The sequence below is a fragment of the Sinocyclocheilus grahami genome, unplaced genomic scaffold, assembly GCF_001515645.1.
Source record: "Sinocyclocheilus grahami isolate Dianchi unplaced genomic scaffold, SAMN03320097.WGS_v1.1 scaffold121.1, whole genome shotgun sequence".
Taxonomy (NCBI): domain Eukaryota; kingdom Metazoa; phylum Chordata; class Actinopteri; order Cypriniformes; family Cyprinidae; genus Sinocyclocheilus; species Sinocyclocheilus grahami.
Genome location: NW_015505300.1, coordinates 1,159,152 through 1,179,068, shown reverse-complemented (window position 1 = coordinate 1,179,068; position 19,917 = coordinate 1,159,152). Strand labels below are relative to the sequence as shown.

General features: G+C 37.4%; 1 protein-coding gene across 1 annotated transcript in view; it reads right to left on the bottom strand.

The window, feature by feature from the left end:
* The window catches only part of LOC107589884 (thymocyte selection-associated high mobility group box protein TOX-like), a 56,123-nt gene that overhangs the window by 24,083 nt on the left and 12,123 nt on the right, over positions 1-19,917 (bottom strand). Inside the window, exons 2-3 of the mRNA XM_016278459.1 lie at positions 3,689-3,754; positions 971-1,078 (exon numbers count right to left, since the gene is read on the bottom strand). Coding sequence (XP_016133945.1) covers positions 971-1,078; positions 3,689-3,754 — 174 coding nt within the window. The remainder of the gene's footprint in view (positions 1-970; positions 1,079-3,688; positions 3,755-19,917) is intronic.

The window sequence follows — 19,917 nt, the reverse complement described above, 5'->3', positions numbered from 1 at the left end:
GGAGTTTAGGGGGTCGCTACACAACATTCTCTAAATTAGCATTAGCGACCAAGATTACTGACAACATTTCAATTGTAAAATAGATGGGTATATTCTAGCTAGCTAGTGTGTTTCATATTCCTGTTGTGTAAGAAATGTTGTTATGCTAATATGTGACCCTGGACCACAAAACCAGTCTTAAGTCGCTGGAGTATATTTGTAGCAATAGTCAAAAATACATTGTATGGGTCAAAATGATTGATTTTACTTTTATGCCAAAAATTATTAGGATATTAAGTAAAGATCATGTTCCATGAAGATATTTTGTAAATTTCCTACTGTAAAAATATTATTACTTAATTTTTGAGTAGTAATATGCATTGCTAAGAACTTAATTTGGACAACTTTAAAGTCGATTTTCTCAATATTTTTATTTTTTTGCACCCTCAGATTCCAGATTTTCAAATAGTTGTATCTCAGCCAAATATTGTCCTGCCATACATCAATGGAAAGCTTATTTATTCCACTTTCAGATGATGCATAAATCTCAATTTCGAAAAATTGGCCCTTATGACTGGTTTTGTGGTGCAGGGTCACATATGCTATGTTATACTATAGCATCATCACATACAGTTTCAAATACAGGAATTGAAAGTAAATTGTTGTCATCTCTCTCTCTCTATTAATCTTTTAATATTATATAATCTCTATATAAGCTCTATTAATATTTTAATATATTTCATCTTTTAGAATGTCAAGTAACTTAATTTTTAAAAAAACAAATCTTTCTTTTGTATTTAAGACAAAAGGGGCATTTGCTATGGTGTCTGATTTTAACTTATTTTAACAAAGTGTTAATGTAAAAAATTGTGTAAATGTAAAAAGGGTCCATATGGAGGAGAAACACACAGCATGTAACACACAAATGATGTAAGCTGCTGTTATTTTGCACTGATGGACGTCTGCTCGGTGTTGGTGTGGGGTTATTTACCCATGTCAGACGGGGGCCGTCCGTGTGTGTAGGGTTGTCTCTTTTCCAGTGGCCGCCGGCCTGTTTGTTGCTGTGGTGCGTCTGGCTGGGACTGGCAGGCACGCGGAACTACAGTGGGATGCAAGGCCAAGGGGTCAACCGACACAGCAGGGTAACAAGAAACGATAGTACATGCAAGACTCTATTCAACTTTCATCACTCTTCAATCCTTTTTTTTTGCCTCTATGCTGCTTTATATTCTCAATGCATCTTTCATCTCCACCAACATTAAAGCTGCAGCAAACATGCAGCGTTAGCACCTTAAACACAGTGACCGGGAATGTACAATGCAGACAATGCACATTGTAAATCAATTTCAGACTATGTAATGGGTGGCACAATAGGACCATATGCAGCTTTTCCTGTTTAAAGAGGTATAAACTCCATGAAACAAACAAGTGACCTGCAATTTAGTGCACTTTCCTTTACATTCTCCTGAATGCATTTGCCATAGCGTGCTGAATAATACACGAGTCAAATATCATTTATTTATTTTTCCTCTTGCTATTGAAAGCCATAACACCACTGTGCTTACTCTCTATAGCCTTCGGGTTAGACTGTAATTCTCACTAATTCTCTATATTACAATGCACTGTGAATGCTTATTGAAGAGCTTTTAGGACTCACATAAGATTATGTATATGTACTGTGTTTATATGTTTTTCAAGCACAAAACCCAGAGTGAATCATGTGACTTCAACATGACATCATAGTTAGTCACGCACATTTAAAACACTTGACTAGACAGTGAATGGCAAGTAACAGCTTTGCAGCCAACCATAAATATATATAATATATAACCAAATATATATAATATATAGATCAGTATATAATTAATTGCCCACTGACATTAGATTAGATTAGATTAGATTAGGTTAGATTTGACTGAATAGTTACTTGTTTATATTATATTATATTACATTAGAATAGTTCATTTTTTAAAATCAGTAATACTCCAACTGGCTAGTTGCTATGTTAAATTATAATATTGTTATTATTAACAATAATAATTTATTGTTGTTGTTGTTGCTTATTTTATTTTATTATATTATATTACATTATTTAAAAAAATGCAGTTTGACTAATTGTCCTCTTTAGTCAAACCACAAGTAAATGTGTTCATGATTGAGTTTAAATAATCATTTTTGACTTGCGTGAGAAAGGTGTGAATTGAACCTTCACACATTTCAGCAGAACAGAGACCTGTTAAACGTTACTTATGTCAAACCAAAAGACAGGAGATGTTTTGAGCAGGCTGCCAAACCATATGGACAATATTGTTATTATTAACAATAATAATTTATTGTTGTTGTTGTTGCTTATTTTATTTTATTATATTATATTACATTATTTTAAAAAATGCAGTTTGACTAATTGTCCTCTTTAGTCAAACCACAAGTAAATGTGTTCATGATTGAGTTTAAATAATCATTTTTGACTTGCGTGAGAAAGGTGTGAATTGAACCTTCACACATTTCAGCAGAACAGAGACCTGTTAAACGTTACTTATGTCAAACCAAAAGACAGGAGATGTTTTTTCTTAAAACGTGTTTCATTATTAAATTGACTTTTGCAAATGGAAGAATTATTCATAACACTTTTTCAACTTGTAATAAGAAAAACAGAAGTGAGATGGGGAGGGAGGGGGTTATTTCAGAGCAGGAGCTATTGCACATTACACATTAAAGCCCAAACTCTGTGATCCACAAACAGATTGAATTCAGTGCTTTCATTGTGTTTACTGCGTCAAGGCACTGTACAGAAAAGTTGTTTGTAACCTTGAGTAATATTTCAGCATCCCATTGTGTATAGCAGTCGAAGTTTGAAATGTCAAAATGTAGCTTGCTTAAATTTCATGGAATGCAAGCACATAGTTCAGATCAATACGTCTATAAAAACAGACCAAACCCAAACAGCTCATGACAAAAGCAGGAAGGAAACGTTTTAATAGAGCAGCAACATCATATATAGCCTGCTGCAGGCTGATAAAACTAGCGGGGAGAAATACTGCGGGGAAAAAAATCCTAGTTCCAATTTGGCACTTGCACACATGATCAGTCTGTCTACGGTGCATCGGGCCGCCTGTCACATTCATTTCCATACAGCAGAATGTGGCAGGTGTCCTGAGGGGCGCTAATTAACCTGTAGTCGTAATTTATTAGCCAAAGATGTAAAAGGTCCCCTAAGACAATCTGCTCTCCTCAAGCAGGCATGTTCACTCTTGACCTTAATGCACCGAATTGCATGCTTTAGTTTAAAATTTTAATCAAGCTGTGCTTTTTATAGCAAGGTGTGCTGAACTATCTAGCTTGAGTCACTGATGAAACAGCCTTTTATCTTGGTTGTTCGAACAAGCACAAGTATCCTGAAATAAACTTCCCTCAGTGAGTAACGGCCGTAACGAGAGGACCATTGCTCAGAAACGCTGCAGTCTGCCTTTTATAAACTATATGTGTGTAGTTTTTAATGAAAGTGTAAATGGAGGAAATGAAAGCCTGCGACAATATGCATTTAAGCTTCATTTCATTAAGCTGAGACAAAGCATCAAATGTTTTGTTTACATGTTATAGTAGCCCCTGATTATGGTGGCGACTGATAGCGGCTCTAATTTGCGATGTGCCGGCTTAAATTTGTTTAATTACGACTTAAAACAAAAGGAGTGAGCAGTAATTAACCCACCTGGTTCCCTGGCACAAAGTCCTGGCTGGGCTCTGGCATACTCATGAACATGTTTTCACTGTCGTACTGCAAACAGACAGAGAGAGGAGAAAAAACAGTAAATAAACAGTCAGAAATGTTCGCTTGACACACAATACGAGCCACAGAATGAGACAGAGGCACAGAACATGCGGTTGGTATTTCTGTGCAGTGCTTTCTTCCCAAAACGCAGGTCTCAAAGACAATTAGTATTTGAAGTCCCTGCCGTATCAGATGGAGATGTCAGTGATTTAATGTAATTAGTACAGTGGTAATTAAAGTTGCTGGTTGAGGGGGGTGAATTAAATGCTTTTATGTGCACAGTGGAATAAAACGGAGGGAGTCATGTGAGTTTGATGAGCCCACACAAGAATAGACCTGAGACTGTACAGGCCCAGGTGTCCCACCACAGACAGAAACTCACAAAAACCTGTGAAATCATCATTTTAACTTATTTTACCAACGGACCATTCAATCAGTATGAAATGTACTCATTGTGCTCACAGTATTGGCTGATTAAATTAAAAAATGTTGGACTATGTTCTCATAAAAAAAGGTACAAAGCTGTCACTGGGGCAGTACATTAAGGTACAAAAGTTACATCTCTGCACCTTATTTACCCCTAAATGATACATAATAGGTGCTAATATGTACTTTTAAAGTGTACATATTAGTACCTTTTGAAAGCGAACCACCACAGTGGCAGTTTTGTACCTTTTCTCAGAGAATGTAAGATTTTATTATTGGCTAACCATAATCAGGATAAAATGAAGTGTGTCATTTTCTATACCAGTAGCAGCACCAAACAGAGTTGTTATTTTTGCAATTCTGATGCTGCTGCTGGGAGTAGAAAAGACATGCTTCACCTTTACAGACAGCATGGAATAAAAATGGACAATATTTAATTAATTCATCTTCCTGCTGTGATAGTCGTTGTGTTGACAGTGTTATAGTAACAAAAATAATTTAGTTCTTTTAGAGACAGACACACTACAATTAAAAACTGAACTCGGCTGCTCAATGTAGCGTGCCGAACGACAGTCGCTTCACAGATCAACAGCAGTAGTCAGATTTAATTTATCACGTGAGGAGAGTGAGTCGAGCTGACTGACAAGAAGACTGAGGTGAGATAGACGATGGCTGAGGATTTAGTTTCGAAACGAAATGCAAAAGCAGATGTTTGGCGTTTATCCAAGTTGATTTTGGAAGTTTAAAAAATATATATTTGTTTCTTATTTATTTGGTTCCACAGTGTTTGCTGATTTTTACTTTATTTAAACTTTGTGTAATTTATGTATTTTATTTTACATCAAGGTGTATGCCGTGTCTCCAACTTCCGTATTCGTTTTGCTAATAAACTTTCTATAGCCTATTTCTTATTTATTTGTTTCTACAGTGTTTGGTGATTTTCCGTTTTTTTTTATTTAAACTTTGTGTAAGTTATTTGTTATTTTATATAAGGCCTATAGCATGGTGTATTTTATTCATTTTGATAATAAAAGTACTATGTTTAATATAAGTGAGTTTGTTATTGTACTGTTTTGTTGTTGTCCATTCAAGCAATTGATGCAGAATTGCCGCTAATTTGACAGTAAAATGTGCATGGGCATTTATAAGCTATTTAAAAGCGAAGGAAAACGAGGAAAAGAGGGAAAACTCCAATGACCCCCTCACGTTGATTCACCGGTGGGAAAATTTCATCAACATCACAACCCTACTTCCTGGTCTTATTGTGCATGATTTATTGGTGCATATTATTCCAAACAGAAGAAAAGGTTTGTCAATGCTTTTATTATAAAAAATGTTTAAATATCACATTTGTTTAGTATCTATTTAATGAAACTTAAAAATATCAATATGACAATATGTAATATAAATAATAATATATAATTAAATATATTTATAGATTTTAAATATTAAATATAAATTTAACAAAATAAGTTTTGTGCTTGGTTTTTGAATTTTATCAAAATGTAATAAAATGCTCCACTTCTGAAACAACTTGTCTTTTTTTCCTTCCAACAATTTGGCTCTGTTCTGGCATGTAACCTGCATGTAAATTAATTCCAGATGGAGAAAATCAAGCCTTTTTTCTCATTGAATATCCTGTTTCACTCAGAAATACGTCAGATTACAGAAGTAAAATGGGTTGCACATGGTATTTCATGTTGACTTTAGAGTTGTTCTTGAGTTTTAATAAGAAATGTTTATGAAACCAGAACCGTTAATCCATCTACTCTACCTACATGACAAAGAGCAATCAATCAGATCAGAACCAGTGTGTCTTTTACAATAAACAAGCAGCTTGTGCATTCACCTGCTGAGGATGCTCAAAGCAGCTTCAGCTGAGTCAGTGCAGGTTAACTGTGTGATGAAGGAGAACGAGCCTGTGACCCAGCTGTGCAGCACACCTGGGAAATTATAGCAGCCCACACTGGCTGCCTGCTACCGTCCACTCAGCAACACACACACACAGATTCTGCTCACACGCCTGCCTGACAAATAACCGCCAATTTACATCTGCTCCACTTCCTTAAAAACCCATGAAAAATAACTGATTAATATCAAAAGCAGAAATCAGATATGTTGTAAGTTGGCTGTGAGGGAATGGCTTTCTCAGCAATCGGTCCCTGACAGGGTTGTCATTAACAGAGATCCAAGACACTTATTTGAGTGTTACGAAAGAATGAGAGAGGGTGTCACGAAGGAGAGTAAACCGAGTGAGAGAGGAAACCCGTGGCTGACGCCTGTCACTGGCTGAATGTTTGTATTTCTGTTCATCCGAGCAGCACATCTCATTTCATTATGCCTGCTCGAGATAATTCTATGGAAATGAAATGGCAATAATCCTAATGAAAGCCTATCACATTGCGACCTTTTAAGTGTGTGAGTTGATGGGCCGATCTGATTGGTTTTTGCACACGGATGACAGTTAATTTCATGCTAGCTTATTGATTGTGATTAATGTGATCAGGCTGATCTAAGATGTGGCTATTCTTAAACTATGAAATGTGCTGTTTTCTGAAACACCACTACAACCTAGTCATAAGCCTATATTCATAACAATGAGAAAATGTTTCAAAATGTTGAAAAAGCATATAATTTTTAAGCTATGCTGCAGTTATTGATTTTAGACCGAGTAAGTCAGATGCCAATTGAAATCCCATAGAAAAAGTCAGTGTCCTGAGACTTGCACTTTGGAATGAATATGCATATTGGCAGGACTGACCTGAAATATATGCTTTTTAAGGATAAAAAAACAACATTTATGGGACAGTTCATGTCAGATTTTATAAGCAGTTTTTGAGATTTCAATATTTCCCTATCCTCAGTACTCTAACAAGCATAAACAGCATACATTTGGGATAAAATTGTGGGTAAAAATACAGGAATAGGTATTTTTTGGTATTGTATAATTAATTATTTAACCTTCCCCCCCCCGTATGTTTCCAAAACAATACGCTTTAACAGTAAATACAGCACTGCAAAACTGCTTGCGTCTGGTTCTACTCCCAGTTATGTTGATTAATAAAACTTCATTCCTCATTTCAGCACCACTGTCTCCCACTCCCATGGCAGCCAGTTATTTATAACAAGGTTCGAGACGCAGCCGTTCATACCATATCCCTTTTTATAAAGATTCTCTAGTTTCTCACTGCCGTGACCTTTCACATGTCTCTCTCAGTGTCCGTCCACTGTTCTATCTGCTTAGCTCTTACCCTCTATCAGACACTATTTGCATATGAATGTGCCAGTGGAAAGTGTGAGGCGGCCTTAGCTGAAAAAGCTCAGAGCTAAACCCATCAAACTGACACCAAATCCATCCAGCAACAGTTGGCCAACACTCTCCTTCACCCACACGCCGAACGCGCTTTCGGAGCAAACCCCGGCAAATGTGCGAACTCCATTTCGTGAGCTGTACAGGTCGATTATGACTGAGGTTTTCCTTGATTCGTGTGAACTACTGTTTCTCAATCTTGTGGCAAGCTGGGAGCCATTTTGTGTCACTGTAGCTTTTCCTTCAGAGCTTGAGGTGCCATTACATGACCAATAAAAGCACAGCCAGTGTAAATTGCTTTTCTAAAATCTGACAGCCTGACTGCATATGTTGCTTACACAAATTATTACATTATTAGCAAAAAACACCACAAGAGTCCATCAGCAAACGTCAGAGCCACAGGCATCAGCTACATCCTAAAATAAACAACAGTTTTAGTGTGAAAAGCAAGAAAGTGTCTGTGCAAGCGGGTCAACAAACGACTACAATGCGCATTCGGCAGCTGCTGCGCTGATGCAAATGAGCTATCAAATAACAAAAACAAAACAGGGCCTAATGGCTGCGGGACTGTAAATCGATCTCTTCCACACTCCGTCCCAAGCATCTGGCAGCTTCATAGAAAGCTTAGGTAAAAGAAATTGATCCCAACTGACATGACCACACGCTAACAAATTCCTCATTATGATTAATAGGAAATGTTCCTCAGGGGGAGGAGGGTAATGACATGCTAGTGTTCTCCCAGAATAATATTAGAAAGTCTGTGGCAACACTTATTAGCTCTGTAATTAAACTGTTCATCCTTAAATGACTCCCCTGGTTCAGAACGACGAGGCCTACGGGCCAACGTGTGTGTGCGGGGACTGAACTGTGGCCAGGGATGTGTTCATTCGCTAATGCCCGTATTTATAGTACAAGGAGTTTTCTGTTAATCTATTCTAATTAATGTCACTGGAGGGTCTCAGCATTGACGCTCGATCCCAATGAGGTGTTTAAGAGAGCTGCGTTTGATTCTGATCTGACACTAGCTTAAAAATTTCCTCAATCAATTAAGTTTTTTACAATCGCTAGGATACAATACTAAAGTCACTTTTTCAAAACTCTTGAAACAGTTCTCCTAACCATCTTTCAGCTTGACACAGAAGTTAATTTCACATTCAAAATGCACTAAAACTACCAAAACACTTCATTACAGTAATGTCTCAAATTAAGGCATTCTTACATAACACTAGCAAAGGTTTTCACCAAACAAACACACTTTATCAATCATAACACAACCTAAAAACATTAACAACAGGCAGCATTATACAATGTTTTCTTTTGTAAAATTTGCAGTATGTTACATGGTCCATGTTTACATTACAGTACATACACATCTGTGTGTGTATGTGTTACGATATAACAAGGTCATATTCAGAAACCAATGAAACCGAAACCAAATAGCGTTGAAACAGGAAGTGAAGTAAACAAAAGAGAATCACAAAATAACGATCCACATAACAGAACATAAACCTGACAATAAGATTGCTAGGCTATTGTTAGCCTATATGTATAACAGTTCGTTCTGATCCTCGAATCTGACTGGGCAAGAGACTTTCTATTGATATTTCCACCTGCGCGCGTTCTAGACGGGCTGTCAGTCAGTGCAGTTACATTGTTGTGCCACAAAGGGGTAAAACTCTGTTGAAATCATTTTAACTTTGAGCTCCACGTTTGAAGGCTCAGCTGACCAATGCGTCGATGCTAAGACAGAAATTTTGGCTTTCCTTGGACATGACTACCTATTCTCACAAATATATATGACTCGCAAGTAATCGCACATGCTCAGTTGATCTCTCTCTCATTCATTGTCTGTTTAGGCTTGTTAGTGCAAATCTACGGAGCCTCAATACAAATCAGCATGGTACACATTATGTTATCATTACTAACTTATTTAATATTCAGTACACATGCATGAAGTGTAAAATGAGAAGGGCATAACCCTATGAAAAAAGAAAACACGCAAAAATCGCGGTTGCTGCAGTTCTTGCATTCCTTTGCGGTTTGCTCGTCAATAGCGCGGTGTTGCGATATTGCGGTTATCGCAGCAGCCCTAGACTAACACTTGTGAAGATGTTCAGCTACATGCAACTGCTTTGATAGAATTAGATTTTTTACATTCAGAATGTTTTTCTATATGATAGTCTTATTCATTTTTATACTGTGCTAGGTTTTGAACTTTTGTATGCATTCATATGAATTACTGTAACCACCAATTTGCCAAAATGTAACATGAATATGAATTGCCATGAGATTGTGTTAATTAGTCTGTATCAGGAGTAGTGCAAGGTTGTGAATCTTATTCAGAACTGGTTTAATTAAAAAAAAATACCAGAACTAAGTACCAGAACTTAAGTGGTTCTTCTGTTAGTGGATCTTGTAATGTGGACAGGTCACAGTACTAAAATACTCAATTGGTGTATCTCAATCAGCTTCTTAGCTCATGAATCAATAGATATAGATAGAATAGATAGAATAGATAGATGAATAGATAGATAGATAGAAAAATAGATAGAAGGAAGTGGACATTCCAGTGCAAGGATTTTCACAGCCCTTAAAATGTCTGACTTCCTAGTGAGTACTATGATTACTGAAAGAGGGAGCTGATTGAAACTGCACCGTTATTGAATCTACAAAAAATTATGCTAAATTATGCTTCAGCTGAGCTGAATTGAATAATAATAAAGCTAAATAATACAATGATGAATGTCAGAGTGGCTCAAATGAATTATATTTAATCAATGTCAAACTGGCTCAAATGAATCACAAGAATCACACTAAACCAAGAACTATTACTACTGTTTATGTAAGACTTAAATCATTTATCATGAGAATTATATCAGTTATGCACCGATTGTTTATATGACAATATGTAGGTAAAAACACACTTTAAGAACAGAGTTTTGTATAAATGAAATGATAATGTAATTAGGATCAATTATCTGGTGTTTCCTCAACGGTATTAAGAAACCGGAATCATTAAGCGAAATTGGAACCTGAATCGTTAAATCCTGAGATTCCCATCCGTAATCAAGAGAGTAATATCTTTCAGCACCTGCAGTCTGAGAGCAGCTTGTATCAGTACATTGCTCTCTGAGCTCTCCAGAGGTCAACAGGATTTCTGCAGAGCCCCCCTGCCTGGCCTCATCATCCCACTGTGTACACAGATAAAATGGAAACGTTCTGGCTAAACCTATATAACCCCCACTCCTCCTGACAAACTCCTTTTCCTGGCATACACTATTATATAAGAGTACCAGCTATTGAGTAGGAAGGTACCAGGGCACCCTGCCAACCCCAACCAGCTCTGAACAACTCTCTATTAAAATATACGAGGAACTTCTGTTCCTCTAATCTTAAGTGTTTGCCACTTAGCTGGGCCGGGACGGACTTCTGAAAGGTTCTGGAATGAAAACAAGCTGTGAAGCTGGGATGATGTTAAACCATTATGTTTTATGTTAGGACCGGTCTGTGCCCTTGAGTGAAGTACTTGGCCACTCCAGCTAATTATATTGTACTGCATTCACAAAAAACTCCTCAAATATCCATATTTGACAGTGTGCCACTGTTTATCCAAAGCTAGAATTATGGGCTGTAATTTCAACATGATACACTATTGATTTATGCACAGCTACAATTTGTAAAACAGACACAAATGAAGGCCTTTCAGATCACAGCAAAATATTGCATTTGTGGCAAAACTGCATTTGGTATGTCTCTGTATTGTTCGTAATATATTAAAAGCTATGAAATGTTGCACTTGTTGAGCAAAATACATCTGTGAGGATTTGTAAATGAGCATATTATGCAAAAGAAGGTGCAAAAATATGCATGTGTGGAATTATGAAACAACTTCATTTTGAAAGTGCTAATGATGATGAAGGTCTTCCTGAAAACTCATTCTGACTGAAATGTGTCTAAAATTCCCAGCTATTAAAATCTGATCTTAAGGTGTTGAATTCCAACTTAAGTATAATACATTTCACATTCGAGACAATTTTATGTAACTCAAACCTAATCTTTCTTACCATAAATGAACCCAATAAATCAAATGGTGAAAGAAACGCTCCCTCTCCCTCAACAAGAGCCATAATTTTATGCAAATGTTATACAATAATCTGAATTCTATATCTGAGCATAGTAATGAGATTGGTTGCTCTACATTATTCATATTGTACAGATCCAATATAAACAGATATCATAAGAAGGGGGGAAGGGAGCCGAGGAAAGATACATGATGCTACAGACATATTGGTGACAGAACAGATTACAAACAAAGGACATTTCGAGGCCTTTTTGGTGAAGCCACACAGATTATCATGCATTTCCTGTGGAACCGGAGGCTGATGGCGCTCTCTTGTTTCACTGCTATTCTCTCTGCTGTAGCAGGACCCAATCAAAATGGCCACCGTTCACGAAGAAAGGTAATGAGATATGAGTGCAATGGAATGCTTTGCGCCGAACATAATCATGCAACTTGCATGCAATCAATGAGCCCCACATCATCTCTCGTGATTGCCTGTTGTACAGACGCAGCTAACATTTCACCATAGACACAGCATAGTTTTCACTGCCATGCATCACGTTTGACTTCTACGACTTTGTAAATGGCAAAAATATAAAATGATCCAAGAAACAAATAAGAAAAGAGGAGCCAATTGAATATATTTGTTGAACAGTGGGGCCATTATTTTGATGTTTATAGCTCTTGGCAGATCTTGTAGATTTCTTTTTTATTGGATGCTGTATATTGACCCCTTTGTCAAATTGGCTTCATGCATTTGCTTCTCTGGCACTGGATGATATGTCTAGAAGTGACATCTCTCCTGCTCAGTGATACATACTGTAATCAAATAGAACGAATCCTATTTCTTGCGTTGCACCTGTGCTCAGACTTTATTGCTGTGCTGTACTCATCATTTCATGTGACGCAGATGTGAATGGCATCATGTTTTTTTCACAAATGTTTTAGTGCGGTACAGCTTTCAGTCATTAAATGCAGTTGTTTGGCAGGAATGTGGAATAGGCCTTCATTGTTAGTATGACAGTTTTTCGCATTGTCTGAAAGTAAGGAACCATTTTTGCTGCACCAACTAGTACATTTTGAAAGTGTGTTTGTGTGTCTGAGTCTCTCTCTCTCTATCTCTCTCTCTCTCTCTCTCTCAGATGTCCAGATGTGAATCAGAGCTTCTTCTTTTTTTTTTGCGAGACTGGAACCAATTTCATTCCTCATCAGTTTCTTATGGAAGGTCAGAGTATGGGAAAATCAAACTGCGAGTGTGTATTCTTTCCATACCCTGTGGTTTAAATGCACTCACTACTCAGCACCATGCTCATTATGGTCCCCTTTTATGTTGGACTCAGAGCCGCTGGAATATATGGGCCCCCTAAAATATCTATTATAAAAGCCCTTGAACTGACAGAAATGGATATAATGCATTTTACAATGCTAATGTACTTCTTAAACGTGAATATACATCACGGCTGTGTTTTATCTCTAGCCTTTATTTCATTTTGAACACCTGAAATGTTCAGATGAAGTGTTTTATTAAAATGCTAAATAAATAATTAAAATCAAATTAATTAATGGTAAAACTAAGATTATTTTATTTTGTTTTGGGCAAATAAATTTATATTTCTGTTTTATTCTGGACAAACGTGATGTGAATAAGATTATAAAATACTCCCGAATTGAAGAAGAAGAAAAGAAAAGATTACAAATTATTTGAGTAACAACCAAATAGTTTTGTTTTTTTAAGAGATAGATTTTATACAAAACTCTAAGTTAGTTTAAAAACAGCCAGTGCAGAGAAAAATGCAAATGTATAACAAAAAATAATAATTCTTTCATTTGAGTCCAGTCATGGTCATAGTATATATTGTTTTGTCTGTGCTAAAACAAACATAAAACTTCTCTTTAAATTCAATTCATCTCCACTCTTTCCTCCATTTTCAAAACATTCATGAGATGATATATTATATAAAAACATTTTGCTCCGTCTGTATATACATGACTGCATTAGAGACTGTTGGCAGATTGAGGGAAATAATTAATCCTGTCATCTTGTTATCAACTTGAAGGTACATCTGGCCTTTCAGACCTTCTGCCGACCTCCCTATGTCAACATGTGTGGACCCTTAAAAGCAGCAGTATGTCAGGTAATAAAATATATTCCTCTGCCTTCTCGCAAGATGCTAATGCTGTCTTGGAGACGTGCCAGAAATGCTCTCCGTTTCATTTCTGATCAGCAGATGCTCGAGCGACGAATAGTATCAACATCCAAATGTACACCTTTGGTTTCCCCAGTGTAATTAGTCACCGGTGAAACTTCACTTTCTAAACATGTCAACGTTTATAAAACACAGAGAGGGCAAGAAAAATGTGAGCATAATGGCACGCAGCGGCGAGGAGGACGTATGGGCGAAAAGGTTTCATTTCAGCTGAAATCTAAAGGTCAAATGCTGTTACTAAAAGCAGTAGTTCTGCGCGAAGTGCACACTCAAAAGCTTCCCGTGCAGAAAATTACAGCTTATTCCCCAGATATGAGTATATTATGATTTATTTTATATTAAAATAAAGAAATTAAAAATTACTCAATATGAGCCACTGTCGATAGCTGACACTTCTCGGAGAGGAACACGCAGGGGTTTGTTGTCAAACCAAATTACACACATTCTTTCCATGGATAAACCATAGCCTGAATAATAAGCAGCCACAAAAGTGGGTCAGGGTCGTCATGGAGAGAAATAGAGGCAAAGGGAGAGAGAGAGAGAGAAGGAGGGAGTGTTTCTGTGTTTGCTCCCTAGCATTCAGTATCAAGAGTGGCAGTCATCTTTGACTTCAAATCATTCCTCTGATGAATAACCTTTGTCTGTACTGCATTACGGTACAAAGTGATTTCTTTTTCCACCCCCCCTCCTCAAAATGGCAATTTTCTGAGAGCCTGAAGCTGAACTGAAAGCGTCTTCATTCGTGTTCCACCACTGTAATTTATTACAGTGAGCTAGAGTGACTTTCATGACTACCTATAGAGGCACTCTGATATTAGGCCCAGAGATGAGGATGAAGTATAAATCACTGCCTAGCTCTTATTGAATTGGTACGATTTCATGTCGAGCTGAGAAACCGTGTTGGGCTTTTCGTCCCTGCGCTTTGCCTCCAAGCCGTTGTGCGGATTTATTTCCGAATGTATCGCGACGTAATGCACATATTCATTTCTATCTGTTGATTGGTGAAAGCCCCACACTGAGAACTAAACCAGCCTCCTATGTTGCAATTATCTTCACAATGGCCCGACTTAGATATGGGAAGGATGGCGATTTGTGTTAGGAGGAATAAAGCGATGTCGCAGCTCTCCCGTTGCAGTCCGGTCTGTAAAGAGACAGCAGAGCTTCAGGGAAACATTTTGACTTTAGTGGTTTAATGATTTATGAATGATGACATATTGCTTTTCTCCTTTCTCTCTTTCTTGCCGTGAAGCACTTTATCGGTTCCTTCGGCTCATGGTTTTTGGTCACTGGTGTCAGCGCAATTAGCTTAAATTAAACCATTAGCGAACTTTAATGTCTGTTTCCCCTAACCAAGTGCTTAGATATGCTTCAACACTGACTGAATCTCATCTGAAACAGAGCTGACCTGAAAAAAAGACAAGGGACGGGGGATAAAAATGATTAAGTTTCAGAGTGAGCAGCCAGTGGCTTGTTAAATATCCTTTCAGAGTGAGACAGTGTATCATAATTTACTGCCTCAGGAATCCCAATGGAGGTAAATGAAGGCATCTTTCACTGGAGACCAATAGATGGTGACATGACCACTTAATTGCTTTATTTTACGATTGGTTGAGGGGAAAATTTGGTTTGATAAGGCTGTTTGAACAAGTGTTTTCCAGCACCGAAAGCCCAAAGACAAGATTTATTCTCCTTGTTTGTCTTCGGTGTCTGTTTCGTTTCTGTATTTTGATAAATGGTGCAGATTTTGGTGCAGCTGTGTGGGGTCAACGGTGTTTAACTCATGTGGGAGAGTGTTTAAGTGTATCTGCTCACTTGAGGATGTTTGCCGCTGAAAGGTAGGTCACGTTATTTTTATCTCAACAGGAGTGGTGTGTGTGTGTGTGTGTGTGCTACTTTTGGTGTCTGGGATGCAGTCCGACATATGTCTACACCAATGTCCCACAATGCACTTCAACCACAGAACAGCTAGTTAAAGACATGAAACCTTCCGCATGACATGGTGACCCCTTACAAACAACCACATGAGACCACTGTCACCAGCACAGAGCATTACACAACACATTCACAGTGTTGTAGTCAATACAAATGATTAAAATGTTTTTGAAAAAAGTCAATAATATATAATATTTTAAAATATTACTACAATGTAAAATGACTGTTAACTATTATAATATATTTCTATTTATAAGTTGAAATTTATTCCTGTGATGTCAAAGCTGGCAAAGCTTTTGTTGTTTAGAAAGTTTAGATTTTATTTGATGAATAGAAAGCTCAAAAGAACAGCTTTTTGAAAGAATGCTTTTGTAACATTTACAGTATTTACTTTTGGTCAATTTAATGCATCCTTGCTAAATAAAAGTATTTAGTATTATTTAACCTTTAAACATTGCTGTTGTGTTCCAGTGCTGGCAGCCAGTCCCTGAGCCCATGAGAGAAGAGCATGAGTAATTTATGTAGGGTAGTGTTTCTGAGACAAGGACCCTTGAGAAATCTAATCACTCTCAACAGACGTGAAGAATTTGTCTTGGTGCATCAGGAAAATGGACACAACCCCCCTTAAACGAAATCACACTAATCGCAAAACCGATAGACCCCAAAAATGTCAACAGGTGCGACACACTGAAAGGATTAACATTTTTCATCTTGTATCTTTGTACAAAGGGGGGAAAAAAGAGACAACAAGAAGCAGGAGCCAGGATGACCTGGGTGGACGGCTGCCAGCAGCCAGCTGAAAGGGCTGCAATTTCAGCTATTGTACGGGGGGAAAAAACTGTGCCAAGTCCCATTACATGAAATTGAATTCAACCTCCAATGCGATTAATTCAGATGTTGGGTCGTTTTTTTTTCTTACCTCATGGCTGAATGCCACGCACGGTGGCATATTAAAATATGAATCCGCCTTCTTTTAAATTAGGAAGTGCCCTCGTCACACCTGATTGACATGGAGAAGGTAACTCGGTGCATTTGGGCACAATTAATCAGCTATTTTTATCAACTGCAAGAGCTGAGCTAGTAAATGAAAATTTAATGAACTCTGCTGTTTACATTAATTTAAGTTCACCTTACAGTTGTAATCAATAGCAGAGCTCTTGCCATCTGGTGAAAACACGGAAAGCCACAAAGAGAGTCATGTTCAGTCATTTTCCTGCTAATTTGCAAAACACAAAAGACAATTAAGCAGAATATCCGGGAAAATCAATGTTTATCCATCATTTAACCTGACACTATGTTGACAGAGGGCCGACGTGCAGCTCGTTGCGGGCACTGATAGCAAATCAAAAGGGTCATGTTCATTACGACAAGCCCCTCCCCAAATCTCCCAGAAAAACGTACGTATTTAGGGGGGAAAAGGGACACCCTTGAGTGGGCTACTCCGCTTGGCAAAAGCTCCCGGCAGGAGCCGACCGAACTCACACATCGGGCTCTGTATCTGAACGCAGTACAATGGGCCACTGTGTTCTCATCCTCGGCTCAGCTTCAGTCAACAGCATCGTCAGTGCTGCCCAGCCGATTACAGCGACACGACACGAGAGAAAAGGAATGCTATCAGCAGTGGACATACATAGGGAAAAAAAATCCCAAGCATCCCCTCCACATTTGTTCCATTCAATCTGCGACTCAGGCTTTGAATTCATACCACTGCACTTTTGTATTCTATTTGTGTGTGTCAATAAAGCAATAAGCCACAAAAGAAAAATGTGCTACAGTGATTTTACCAGGGCTGACAGGTAGAGATCAACCAATATAACCTTTATGTAATTACTGTTTTATTATTTTTAATTATTGTATTATTATTATCTTTATCATATATATATATATATATATATATATATATATATATACATAAAATCAATATTGTCATTAATAATAATAATATTGTTATTAATAATAATAATAATAATAGTAATAACACTTTAACCCAGGACCTTGGCATTGCAATATTCTCAATGGTCTGAGCAACAGAAACAAAAATTGAGTGATATAATACATGAAATTAATTAAAGTTACTGCACCTGTGAATACCTATTTGGGTGCTATTCTATAAAAAAATGGTGCCATTTAGTTTTTAAACTACATGCAATCAATTAAGCTAGTCGGAATATTAGTGAAAATAAATCAAATAAAATACAAATATTCCTTGCTAATTTTCTTTAGTGGCTTTTTATGAAACAGCGGCAACAGCAGCATAATACAAGACATCACTGTTCAACAAAGACTCAGATTTATTATTCTAATCATAAACTATTTTTCTGCCAAGTAATATATTTAACTATACTAACTTGCCACATTAATATATATTATCTGCAGTCATTTATAATCATTTTGCAACAAGCTTTAAACATTGATTCAGAATTTAGACTCAGAAATATCCATTTTATACTGCATCTAAACTACTATGAGAGAAAATAATTCAAACAGCTGATTTCACAGCCCTGTTTTGTGCGGAGCTGAACCTGAGACATTTTTGTGAGCTTTAGAGTGAATTCTCCTCTCTTGGGCTGTTGCTATGGTGCTATGTACTTCCTCCGCAGCTGCCGCCCTGGTGTGGTGGGTGATAAGCATCAGGGATGCTGGGACACAAGCTCTCTTATCTGGACACATGACCACAATCACTTCCTGTTCATTACCTCTCCTGCTAGGAAAACACATAGAAATTAATGCGGCCTGACCAATGAGCCGCTGCTAAAAACATACACGGAAAAACAAGCTCGGACACTAACGGGCACAAACATCCCATTATGTGTCAATCATCGAAGCCACTTGCCTGCACTAATACATTAACAGCGAAACATATGGGTTAGCTAAAGCTAGTTTGACTGCAGCGTTTATGCCACAGTGCCGAGCCCCGATGCAATAACAGCCCCTCCATTAGAATGCAGGTCTCGTTCCCTGTCAGGAAATAAAGATTGCTTTATTGATACATGCTGTTGCCATGACAAGCATCCACCAGATCCGTTTGGATTTCGCCATCCTGAAAATTCGCACAAATCTGGCCTGGCTAATGAGTTTCAGCCTGATCAGCATCAGATGGGTCTCCAAGGCATCCACAGATGTGCCCAGAGGCAGCATCGCTATTAGCCACATGACTGCAGCTCATCACTATTGTAGTTTTTTTTACATAAAACTATTGATTAAGGACTAAACCTGAGAACAAAACCTGCCTTGTCTCATTCTTCTTTTACTTGGATAATGGTGCCTTGGACGTTATCTTTCCAACTGTAGTCTGCAAATCGCCAGCATATTTGCTAAGAGGACCAAAATATCTCTATCATATTACAGTATTGATTGCGGGAGAACCTGAGCTGCAAATTTACTTTGAAGTTTCCTTAGGAAAACATGACGTGTAATGATGATATTAATCAAATAGAGTAATGCTACACATTGACTTTATGAGGATACAAAGACTAAAAATATCTTGATGATATGATATTCATACATGCTGCATTACGATCACAACCATAATGAAGGCAAAAGTAATTTCATGTGAGCACTTTCATCTGTCAAGTATAATAGATTTTTTACTTAACCCTTAAATGCATACCTCGGGTCTTTAGCGACCCGGGACATCATTTTCTACCCTCTCACTCCTTCATTTTTTAAAGTTAGACATCAACTTTCTTAGTATTCCTCAATCTATTCATTATAAACAATATAACAAGAACAATTTTTTTAAATATAAAAGAATGCCTGTTTTCTGATACATTTTTTGTAAAAAGTGTATAGGGTCGCTAGATACCCGAGGTATGTAAATGTGTAAGTGTTTTTTCCTGCGCGACTGTGAATATGAGCCAGATGCTGAATGTACTGTGGAAGCGCGCTCTGACGATGACAGCGATGGTAAAATCATCTGCTCAAATTGAACCCTTTTAAGTTGGGTTAAAATATGCTTTCAAGCTTTTTAAAATATCAAGATAATTTTTTGCTTTTGCAGCAGTTAGAGGTCCATCCGTGCTGGATATATAGGTCCGGGTCGCTAAAGACCCGAATATGTAATAATGATTGGCCAAACATTCATGCATTTAAGGGTTAAAAGGACAGTTCACCAAAAAAGTTCACTGTCATTGTTTTCACTTCCTCATGTTGTTGATTATTCCCTTGAAATTGAATGACGTTCAGATTGAATGATGTTTATACCATTGTTTGAAGCAACTACATGCCATATATT